At 55.2% G+C, this 10,906-nt stretch overlaps 5 protein-coding genes across 5 annotated transcripts; 2 read left to right on the top strand and 3 right to left on the bottom strand.

Annotated features, from left to right (window-relative positions):
• Positions 1–497: 497 nt before the first annotated feature.
• On the bottom strand, positions 498–1,313 carry VDBG_01670 (conserved hypothetical protein; the record flags this gene model as incomplete). The annotated part of the gene is made up of 1 exon (XM_003007436.1): positions 498–1,313. The coding sequence occupies one exon, from the start codon at positions 1,311–1,313 to the stop codon at positions 498–500; it is 816 nt and encodes a 271-aa protein (XP_003007482.1).
• Positions 1,314–2,706: 1,393 nt separating this feature from the next.
• VDBG_01671 (predicted protein) lies at positions 2,707–5,582 on the bottom strand (the record flags this gene model as incomplete). Its single annotated transcript, XM_003007437.1, has 3 exons — positions 2,707–3,833; positions 3,926–4,166; positions 4,338–5,582. 3 exons carry the CDS (start codon positions 5,580–5,582, stop codon positions 2,707–2,709), a joined length of 2,613 nt encoding a protein of 870 aa, XP_003007483.1.
• A 691-nt stretch (positions 5,583–6,273) lies between these two features.
• On the bottom strand, positions 6,274–7,720 carry VDBG_01672 (conserved hypothetical protein; the record flags this gene model as incomplete). Its single annotated transcript, XM_003007438.1, has 2 exons — positions 6,274–6,547; positions 6,601–7,720. The coding sequence occupies 2 exons, from the start codon at positions 7,718–7,720 to the stop codon at positions 6,360–6,362; spliced, it is 1,308 nt and encodes a 435-aa protein (XP_003007484.1).
• Positions 7,721–8,336: 616 nt separating this feature from the next.
• On the top strand, positions 8,337–8,601 carry VDBG_01673 (conserved hypothetical protein; the record flags this gene model as incomplete). The annotated part of the gene is made up of 2 exons (XM_003007439.1): positions 8,337–8,460; positions 8,511–8,601. The coding sequence occupies 2 exons, from the start codon at positions 8,402–8,404 to the stop codon at positions 8,599–8,601; spliced, it is 150 nt and encodes a 49-aa protein (XP_003007485.1).
• Positions 8,602–9,131: 530 nt separating this feature from the next.
• Positions 9,132–10,621, top strand: VDBG_01674 (phosphatidylinositol 3-kinase VPS34; the record flags this gene model as incomplete). Its single annotated transcript, XM_003007440.1, has 2 exons — positions 9,132–10,522; positions 10,600–10,621. 2 exons carry the CDS (start codon positions 9,132–9,134, stop codon positions 10,619–10,621), a joined length of 1,413 nt encoding a protein of 470 aa, XP_003007486.1.
• Between the last annotated feature and the right edge of the window lie 285 nt (positions 10,622–10,906).

Raw genomic sequence — 10,906 nt, forward strand, 5'->3', positions numbered from 1 at the left:
AAAAAGACAAAGGCAGCGGCGGGCGGTTCTTGAAGCCAACGAGGCTGCCCGCCGCAGCTTTCAGCCCGACCGAATCCGACGGTGAAAAGGGTACCCTCAGCTCCGCCGGCTCGTGGGAGCCCCGTATCCGGCAGTAGCGAGCTGCCAACGACTGTGTCACGGGATGTGCAGGAGGCCGGCGCCGACTCGGCCGTCTTCGAGGCTCCGGTCGGGCATACCACGGCAGGAAGGGCCGAGGCGCCCGAGGATCCGCGGAGGTTCGAGGCTCCCGTCTTCCAAGGCACGCAAGGACGGCATGAGTTGGCTTGAGATGGCAAGTTTCGTCAACGTGAACATAGTAAACATGTACACTTATTATGAGTATGAATTGACAGGTTTATGATAGAAACTGGTATCAAAGAGACGACAGGAAAAACACGTTGTTGTACATGATGAGAACATGATGGGAACATGGCGAGAACATGACGGACAAGGTGATCAGAGCTTCTTCTCGCCGTTCAAATGCCAGGCGAAGACCTTGAGGAACCTTTCCTTACCGTCACCGACCATGGTGTCACATGGCAGGGAATGACCGTCTCAAAATCCCACTCAGCAATGCGGCGGACGCTCTCGCTGTAGCCCGTTCGGTCCTTGGCGCTGAACAGGTGCCACTGGACGCGCCTCGCCCACTTGCCGTCGCCTTCGGTCGTCTGTAGGCTGCCGAAAAGCTTATCGGCAAGACCAGGAGCTTTCTGCGCGTCGGGTACCCGAGAGTACTGCTCGGTGGCAGGCAGGTTGAAAAACAGATCGGCCTGGATGAGGACACGATCGGGGCGGAAGTAGAAGACGAGTTCCTTGTTGGGGTGAGCGTCTACAAATTCGTAATCAAAGTCGGCATCGAAGGCCGGGTCGATGCGGAGGTCGCGCTTGGCGGGACCAGCCTCGAAAACGACGGCAAAGGGGTCGTCCCGGATCTTGTCGTCGCTGGATGCCTGCTTGGCGCGTTTCTCGGGAAGGCCTTGCGGGCCGATCAGCTTGGCATCGGGGAAGGCCGCCTTCCATTCGGAGAGGAAGATGTGGTGCTCAATATCGGGGGCGATGATGTGGGAGACAGTAGTGCCCAGGGCGGCGATCTTGGCGCGGACGTCGTCGGTCAAGGCGACGGGGGAGAAGATGGCGAGGGTACCGGTGGATAAGCGCACCAGGGTCCCGCGACCACCAACCTTGATCGTGCCGAAGCGTAAGAAGGGGACGGAGAAGGTGGTGATGTTGGGCGTCACGTCACGAATGACCATAACGTCGGCGGGATTGGCAGGTATGAGTTTGGATGACATGTTGGGCAAGCTAGTTACTGAAGTAGTGGTGGACTCAGGAGACGAAGTGCGATCCGCAAGAGATTGATCTGGGGAGTCGAATGCGGTATGTTGCGCTTTGAGGGTTGAGTTCGAGGCTTGATTGGATGACGAGGTTTGGCTGTGAGCTGAGCTGTTGTTGGAGTTGGAGCTGCTCGAGTTGAAGGAACGCCGGTGAAAGGTTTGGCTGAAAGATGTTTGTGTTCGTAATAAAGGTGTGATGCGTAGCGGGTATCTGTAGGTTCGCTGTTATGTGGAAAAGTAGAAAATCAGCTACAGATTGAGAGTGGTGACGAGGCTATATAAGAAGGGTGGGTTGACGAAGAACTTGTGAACACAATGATGGTGATGATGCAAGACTGAGGGCTGGTCTCGGGCTTGAGTTTGGGGCATGAGCTTACCAACAGCAAAGAAAATTCCAGTGGGGATGCCGGCGGCATTGGATTGATGGAGCTTCGTTCAGTTCGGATAATACGGTCAAGGTCTCCTCTACGGCATTCCCGGGTTTGACGAACACCCCGACTCGGACTGCTATTTGGGGTGTGTGGATGTTCAGCCTCGGATCAATTGATGCAGGCCGCTTGTAAGGTATCCGAAGGGGCTGCTTGTCGGTACTAGCCTGTGTGGTTCTCTGATTTGAGACTCGAGGTGATGCGAGGCCACGACTATCCAGACAGCAGAAGCAAATGGTTGCAAACAGGGAGCAGCGTGCGGACAGGGAAGTAATTGGAATTGCTGCCACACTTGGACATGGAAATGAAGGCAGCGGGGGAACATCTGGCCGCTTGCGATCACGAATGCACCCGCCCCGCGTCGGTCGACTGACGGAAGGTGAACGCTGCGACTCGCTACTGCCTTGGGTGGTGCAAAAATGGCCAATAGAGTCATGACATCACTGGGGTGTCACTTCCTGGGCGGACCACCCGAGCAAGCCAGGCGACCTGAACTGAAGTACCGGGTGGACCTGCCACTGGCAAGTCCCCGGCGCCTCCAGCATGTGCCCCACGGCAGCACCACTGGATGCCGAGGCCTGGTCTCCTTGAGGCCTAGGTCCGTACCTAGCAATTGTCATCAGTGGAAGCCACAGTGGGACAGTCCCACCAGCCGCAGTCCTGAGAATTCCAAATTCACAAACTGAGGCACCACTTGGCTGGTGCTCAGTAAGCGACTCGATCACCACCATTACCATCAACGACAAGACCTCACTCAACGCCGGATCACATCTTCCTGACTGACCTATCTGGCTGCGCAACCTTAGACGATGATAGTCCTGCAGTACCAGTCAAAAAGAAGGAAAAATACCTGTCATTTCTGTTCGTGATATTCACCAGATTGAGTTAGCCTACCCAAGCATATCTATTGGAACCCGCATCATCTATCCCAAGCACGCCGATATTCTCCTCACACCGAGACATGCCTCCAAACCCCATCTCGCAGCGTCAAACATCAGCAGCAGCCATCGTGGAATAGCTGCAAGCCCTTGGTTGACCATGCGGAACCCGTCGCTGAAGAATCGCTCATCCACCATAATGGGATCGCATCCAGTCATATCGTGGTAGTACGCCCTCGTCAGGCCGTTTGCTCTGAGCCACATGTCCTGCTGCTCCTTCAGCGCCCACCATGTCAAAATTGCTTTGAGAATGACGGCCCATACAGTCACATGGAATAGCACAACGACCAGGTCGCTTGCTTGAAGCTGCGGCCACCGAAATGGTCGTCCCCTCTGCATCAGCTCCGTCGGAGATATCTTCTTGGACCATGTCGCCAGTCGCTGATTCGTTCCCAGAACCAAGTCATGCATCAAGATCCCGAAATAGAGAAAGCCTGCCCACACAAAACTTAACAGACGCCTCCAGGCCGAGCCGTTACTGCGAAGGGTCGATTCCAGGCCTGACAAGGACCGCCACGGCCGCGGCTCGTTTGTCTTGGGCCCCTCAGGCGCGCCCTCAAAGTTCTCCTGGACGCCGTCCTGTCCCTGCTTGACACCTTTCAGATCCCCTATTGTGGTATGAAGCCTTGTTGCAGTTGTCTTCTGCCACGCCTCAAGCCTTCCAACGCGAACTTCCAGTTCAACATGGTTCCTCTTGGCCTGCCTTAACTCGTGTTCAAGGCTTTTAACCCACTTGATGAGCTTTCTGACAGGTGGCTGGTCGAGCACCCCCTCTCTGTCCTTCTCCTCATCATTCCCCCTTTCGTTCTTGTGTCCATGCAATTGATGCGTCTCATGATAGAGGTCTTGGATCGCCGCGGCAACGGCTTCTTGTGCTTCTTCGAGCTCACGCTTGATTTGCTGGAGCCGTTTTCGGAGCGGTTCTTGTACCGCTTCGTATCGATCTTCAGCCTGGAAAAGCGCAATCTCAAGCTCGTTCGCCTCGGAGGTGAGCTTGGTGAGTTGCGTCCCCGTTTCCTTTGACTTAACGGTCATTTGCGTCATGAGCTTGCCCAGTCGTTGCTCCCTGTGCAGATGCCTGCTCCTGGCACATGTCGTGCTCCTTAACCAATCTCGGCCAGGTACGTCAGGCAGTCTTGTTAAAGCTTTCCCTGTATATCTTGGCGCTGGAAGCCAACGATTCGCGTAACTCGTCGATACGTACTTTTTCCGAATTTCTCTTCATAAGCTCTGTTGAGGGCTGCTTGCCTTTGATGTTTTTCTTTGAGGGCCTTGTCGAGATGTTGAAACTGCTTGTTGGTGGCGTCTGCATTGACTGTACGCTCGGTCGAGCTGCGCTTCATTCCCTCGATCATTGACCCAGCGCTTGCCAACTGCTTGCTGAGAGTCGACTTTTCCCTCTCGATGTTAACAAGTTCAGATTGCTGAGAGCTCTTGGTCAGCCTCTGTTATCATCAACAACAAGGTAAAGTCCTCACCAATTTGGCCACCTCCTGGTCCCACTCCTCGGTCCGTGGTGGAATCTGCTGTCCGTCGTCCTTCACTGTTGCCTTGTCTGAGAACTTCACGCTGGTCAGAACCAAGGGATGCCTATTCGGGCTACTCCAAGGACTTACTGAGTCGTCGGCCTCCTGTTCCTGTTCGTTCTCCTCCTGCGCCCACGTATCGAAACTCCCCTCCAAGATAGCCTCGAGATCACTGATCTCGAGCAACTCACTCTCTCGGCCGGCATCAGCAGCCGCACGAAGTGAATCTTGTGCTGCAGCGCCAAATTGAAAGATCTCCTTCATATTCTGCAACCTGGAGTATTCGTCCAGCACGGCTTCCCAGTCAGCCCGAGGCATACTGACCGATTCGCTCCAGCCGACGTGTGCATGGCCGCGCATTATCTTGTCGTCTGGGTAATCGTCCTCGGAACCGGAGGTCTCCAGGTGCACTTCACCTGTCACATCCTCTTCCTCGTAGATGGGGCAATTGGACGACGTATCAGTCGTCGAAGGAGGCGGCCTCTTCCTGCTCTCATCTCCCGAGTCGCTTGCCTGTTTCGTGGAGTCGGACTTTGTGGATGCCTTGCTATCGCTTGAGCCATCTTTCCCCTTTCCTATGTGCGTCTGGGTTTCATCGGCGTAGGACTTCTTTCTGTACGACATTGATCTCCAAGATTCCCTGTCGCGTTCATGCTGTTCCTCAACCACTGCCAGCCTGCTCTCGGTCTCTCCGAGGAACTTCTCTGCGCGACAGGCTGATTCGTTCGACTCCAACACCTTAGCCTCGAGACTCGAGACCCTCGTATTTGCCTCCACAAGTTGCTCCCACAGAGCCTTCTCCCGCTGCGTGGACGTCACCTTCTCGCTGACTGATCCGCTAAGGGCAGTCGTCCGATCATTTTTGCTGATGCTGAGCTGCTTGGTCAGGCTTTCCACCCGTCGCTCCAGTTCCTCTGCCGCGAGCTCAGCCTCAATGCGGGCTTTCCTGGCGTCTTCGGCCTCGGCAGCGACCTCCTTTTCGGCGACAATCATCCTGTCAATGATACTCGCCTGTCGCTCCAGCGCCTCCCGCATCTCCTCAAGCCCGCTGTAGCCGCCGAACATGAACGTATGGCTCGGCGTGCCTCTGGCCGCCGTTAGGGGAAGCCGGCCAAACGGAGAATCGACGGCCATGCTTCGCCGGCCGATCCCGCTCTCAAGAGGCGTTCCGGTGGCGCGGCTGGAGAAGCTCGGGGCTCGTTGCGTGAAAATGCCGGGCAGGGGCTTGCGTCTTGATTGGCCTGGCGAGCGCTTTTGGCTTTCGGGAGACGAGCTGCTGGCTAAACCGTCTCCGACACGGCCCTCGGCAGCCTTGTCCTCATCTTTCTCACTCATGGTTATTGAGTTCTCTTTTTGGTGGGCGTGTTGGCGGTAAACTATCTCAAAGTAAAGGAGGACTTATAGTTAATGGTTTCAAACGGCAAAAATGGTTGGTATGGAATTGTGATCAAGGGATTCAGAGGGCAGCTGCATGACCATCTCGGCGACGGTGTATAAGACATGTTCCTCATCACAAAGAACAATCTGCTTTCCGCAATTCTGTCCATCTTAGTTTCCCTTCCTGTCATGAGAGCTCCCATTCTCGAGAGCCACTAAATTCGGATGTATTCGTCCGGACAAGGAGAACAAAGAGCGTTGCGTGCCACACTTGTCAAGGCGAGTTCATGGAAAGCAATGGGCATGGCAGTCGAACAAAGCCTCAAAGAATATGATTTGACATCTTTGACGGACTCGATGCTATCGCTGGCGACATGCCCAGAGGCCATGGTCGTTGGCTGCTGGAAACCGACTGTGGAGTCAATCCTGGCGGAACACGCACGACATGAACATGGACAAGGGAATATGCGCCACACACTCCTTGAATCTCGAGTAACAGAATGCAAACCAGTCTGCCATAACACAGTAGCATGGAGCGTCACAGGTATCAGTTCTATCCAACTCGCTGATGCATTGCGACGCCGTGGATGAATGGATAGACTCCTCTGTGAGAAGTACTCGGGGTTCGTGACACTTGATGACAGCATAATTTCTAGGGTATTCAAAGCCAGAACTTCCATTGCACAAAGGTATCGCTGCCATAACGCCGTGAAAATGATGCGCGTTCAGCCAAGGTTAGCTGTACCAGCCCCTTGCGCCAGGTCCTTGTTGAGAACTCTCCTGCCGGTGCTCAATCATTGGCGTCGTAATCTGAAAGGTGTCGATGATGTCTCGCCAGGTCTTCATGTCCATGGAGAAGATAGCTTGGTGCTTCATAGCACCGGTTTTTGCGCCGCCTTCTGCATCGCCTGCGTCGACGGGGCCTGCACCAAGTCAGCTTCATGGTTTCATGCTGTATACAGTGCACAGAACATACTCAATGATGGGAGTTCATTCTGATCAAACTCTACGTTGACCTTGCCATCGCGGATGAGGAAGCTGACGTAAAACATGTTTTCGACCGTCTGGCCAAAAGACATGGGGTTGACGACAAACCTCAACAGATCCACGCCGCCCGTGTCACGCAAGCCGTGCTCGTGCATGATCTTCATCATGTCGCTCTGCTGCATATTCTGCCTTGCTTCGAAGATCTCCGACAACCTCTGTTGCGCGTCCATCTGAACCTCCCTCAGTTGTTTCAGGATCTTGGCACAGATTGAGGTGAGATCGTTCTCCTTCTTGGACAGCTCGTCCACGTTCAACACCTCTGGTCTGGTCTCGGCAAGATCCTCTCTGCGGAACCGTGCTGTCCGCTTGGTGATTTTGCGGACCTTCTTCTCCACTGACAGAGGTCCTACCAGGAAGCCGGACAGCGCGGGCCGTCGATTGTGTTGCAGGCACGCAAAGCGACCAAGGTGAGGCCAATTCAGCATTTCGTCGTTTTCATCGTCATCCCCGTCCTGTCCCCTCCTCCGTCGTTGGCGCTGCGTGCTCGACAGAGCTGGCGCGTTGTCGTCGGCGATACCCCCACCGTGTCGCATGTACGTTATACATTTGGACACAAACTCGTCAATGTCGACGCCTTGTGAGGTGTTGCCCTGGACCATGCGCATCGTCTTGCGATAGGAAAGGTCGATTGTGCTGACCAGGAGCCGCGCGTCTATGGTCGCCTCATTCGTCTGCTTCACGTCGCTGGAGAGTTGCTGGGCGCGCCTCAGAGTCTCGAGCAGGCCTTTCGAGTTGGGCTGCATGTATTCCTCCATGTTCTCGTTCAAATTCTTCTGGAGATCGCGAAACCCTCTCTGAATGCGCCGTCGGTCCTCCATCGGCTGGTCCGGATCGTACATGTCGGGGTCGTTCTCGTCGTCGTCGTCGTCGTCGTCAGAAGACGAAGAGCGCCTACGTCTTGCTGCCCCATGCGCAGTATCGGCGCGTTTCCTCTTGCTATTCCGGCGATCTCTGAGGGCGAGCGAGTGCTCCCGGTTGCTGGACGTGCCTTCATTTTCGGATTCGGCTGGCGAGGACGAGCCCCCTGAAGATGATGCGCTCACAGGCATGGTGATGAGGCGCGTGTCTTTCAAGCCTGCAGATTGAGTCGTAAGGCTTTCCGCGGATAGTGTACGGCTGCCATGCGATGGCTTCTCGGGCTAGCTGTTTGGTGGTGCCGAAAAGTTGAAGCGCACCGATGACTTTAGGCGTCGCGTCGAGACTTGAACGCTCGTGGGAGACGCGACGGGCAAACCGCATCCACAGGAACCATTAAAGTTGGTGGGGCCTCCTCAGGCTCGCTCACAGGCAGGCAAGGCAGGTATGCGCCCCGGCGCGCGGGGTACTTAACCTGCAAGGCGGACTGGGTCCTCTCCACCCTGGGATTCGGGTAATGACAATGAGGTGTCTGACTTGGAAACTGCTCTCTGAAGCCCTTGACCGTGATTTTGCAGCTTAATTAGTCTTCCGAGGCGAACACGTAGCCGATCTTATTGAAAGGAACAAAGCGCAAGCAAAGACAGGCACCATTGTGATGCTGGCGTCCGCGCATCCGTCAAGTACAACAGAGGTACCGGCACATTTACGGTCGCGAGCTCTTATCTTATCAGTGACGCCCGCCTGATGTGTGCTCGTGGTGTACGTGCCTTGCATCCCGCGTATTCAGTGACCGCGCGCCCTTCAAGGAGTCGATACTACCACACCTAGTCCAACACCAACATCTGAATCTGCCATGGGGGCTCTCGGGTGATATGGATTCTTTCTCTTTCGCGACTTCAGACTCGCTGAACTACCCAGTCAGCATCCGAGTGTAAGCTCCGACTCTACCAGCCGTAGCTGACCGTTCACTGACTTCTCTAGGATCAACTTGGAGGGCGATGAGACCCCTCTGCTGCCGTCCGCCTTGCTCGAAAGGGCTGAACTCAGACACGTTGGCTCTAATACTAGGTAGGTTTGGAGCCCCGCCTACTGCGCTGCTGGTCGCTGCAGCCTGGCTGACGATATAGCTCGCACTCTGATCTCTACGTCACCGTCCAAGTCTGGGCCGGCTCGAAGCCCTTGACAGTCCCTGTACAGACTGCTTACAAGTCTTTCCGAACTGAAAGAAGGTAGGCACGGCTCAGGAAGTGAGCTCGAAGTACCCGCTGACGTGAAGATCCCAGGTGGAACGAATGGCTCACGCTGCCCATCGAATACTCGACCCTTCCCCTCAACTCATGTTTGGCTATCACTCTTTGGGACCTCTCTCCCGCAGGCGGCAGAGAGGCGCAAGGCCATGCGATACCTTTCGGCGGCACGACACTTCCACTCTTCGACCGCGATAACCAGGTCCAAAAGGGTCGCCAAAAATGCCACATACACCGCCACAGACAGGCCGACGGCCATGACAACACGACGACGCCAGCAACAGCAAGGAAGAAGGGGGCTTCAAAGAGAGGTGTAAAGCCTGCTGTTGATACAGATGCAGAGGAACTTGAACGCATGGAGAAACTGTTCAAGAAGCACGAGATGGGCGAAATCCCTAGAGTGGACTGGCTCGACCAACTCGTCTTCCGCGGGTTCGAGAAGAGGGGCCTGCAGTCGGCAAAAGACTCTCTCAGAGCAGGACAACGCCAGAGAGCGGCTGCGATCAGCGAACTGTCCACTGATGGCCAAGAGGACGACCATACAGCAGACGACGATGCCAGGGAGCAATCCAAATTTCAGCTCAACGTTGAGCTGCCACGATTTGATTTTCCGGTTGTATTTGCAGACTTGGAGTATCCGCCACCGCCGATATCGTCACTGCAGAACATGTCTGGCTCACAGTCAAATGCGTCTCTAAAACCTGTACCGGAGGTTCAGTTCGGCCCGGGTATCAACGGTCTCGGAGATTCCGCAGCAGGCTTTAGCAGTAGGTTGATCATGGTATATGACCCTGAGGTTGGCGCCAAAGACAACCCCGCAGAGACGAAGCACCGACGACTCGTCCGCAGTCAGCACCGACACGGCGTTCTCGACAAAGACTTGAAGCCTAATGCCAAAGTTCGCGACGAGCTCAACGTCATCATGTCATATTCGCCGACTCACGTTCTCACACGGAGAGGGATCTGGATCTGGAAAGTTCCGTACCATCTGACCAGGGACAAGAGGGCAATCACTAAGTTCGTCAAGTCGGTCAACTGGCAAGACCAGAGCGAATCCAAGCAAGCGGCCCAGGTGTTAGGGCGGTGGATCGAGATCGATGTGGACGATGCCCTGGAGCTTCTGGGACCTACTTTCGACAGTCAGATTGTTCGTGCATACGCTGTCAAACGGCTGCGCCAAGCAGACGATCGCGAACTTTTGCTCTACCTACTGCAGCTAGTACAGGCGCTCAAGTACGAGCACATCTCGGCCAACTCTGCCCAGGATGCCACGCAAGACTCATCCTTGGCTGCTTTCCTGATCTCCCGGGCCGCCGCCAATTTCATGCTTGGCAACTACTTCCACTGGTACCTGATGGTCGAGTGCGACGACAATAGCCCCGAGCAAGGACCGGAGACCCGCGATATGTACCGCAAAGTCGCTTATGACTTCATGACCGAGTTGGTCAAGAGACCCGATGGGGCGGCGTCGCGAAAGACTTTACTGCGACAAGCGGAACTTGTTGCCATCCTTTCCAAGATTTCAGGCGAGGTCAAGATGTCCTCCGAGTCCATCGCAAGAAGGACGGAGCGCGTCAAACACTTCCTTGCAGACCCCAAAAACGAGATTGCCACCATAGACCCGCCGCTGCCCGTTCCTCTTGACCCATCGGTCGAGATTACCGGTGTCATTCCAGAAGAGACTGCGGTCTTCAAGTCGTCGCTCTGTCCCATCAAGGTCACGTTCAGGACATCGACGGGCAAGAAGTATCCCATTATCTCAAAATGGAGACGATCTGCGACAGGACCAACTGGTCATTCAAATCATTACACTCATGGACCAGTTGCTCCAAAAGGAGAATCTAGACTTGAAATTATCGCCCTACAAGATTCTGGCCACAAGCACGAGCGCCGGCGCCTCCCAATTTGTGCCTTCAGTCAGCTTCCAGAGCATTGCATCCAAGTACAAGAGCAACCCCGCCCTGGCGTACCTCAAGTCGAACAACCCCGACGACCGCCAGCCGCTCGGGCTACGCCAGGAGACGCTCGACACGTACGTCAAGTCCTGTGCTGGTTATTGTGTGATTACGTACATTCTGGGTGTTGGCGATCGCCACCTCGACCTCCTTTTGTTGGCCCCCGATGGACACT

The sequence above is a fragment of the Verticillium alfalfae genome, genomic scaffold (genome assembly GCF_000150825.1).
Source record: "Verticillium alfalfae VaMs.102 supercont1.2 genomic scaffold, whole genome shotgun sequence".
Lineage (NCBI taxonomy): Eukaryota > Fungi > Ascomycota > Sordariomycetes > Glomerellales > Plectosphaerellaceae > Verticillium > Verticillium alfalfae.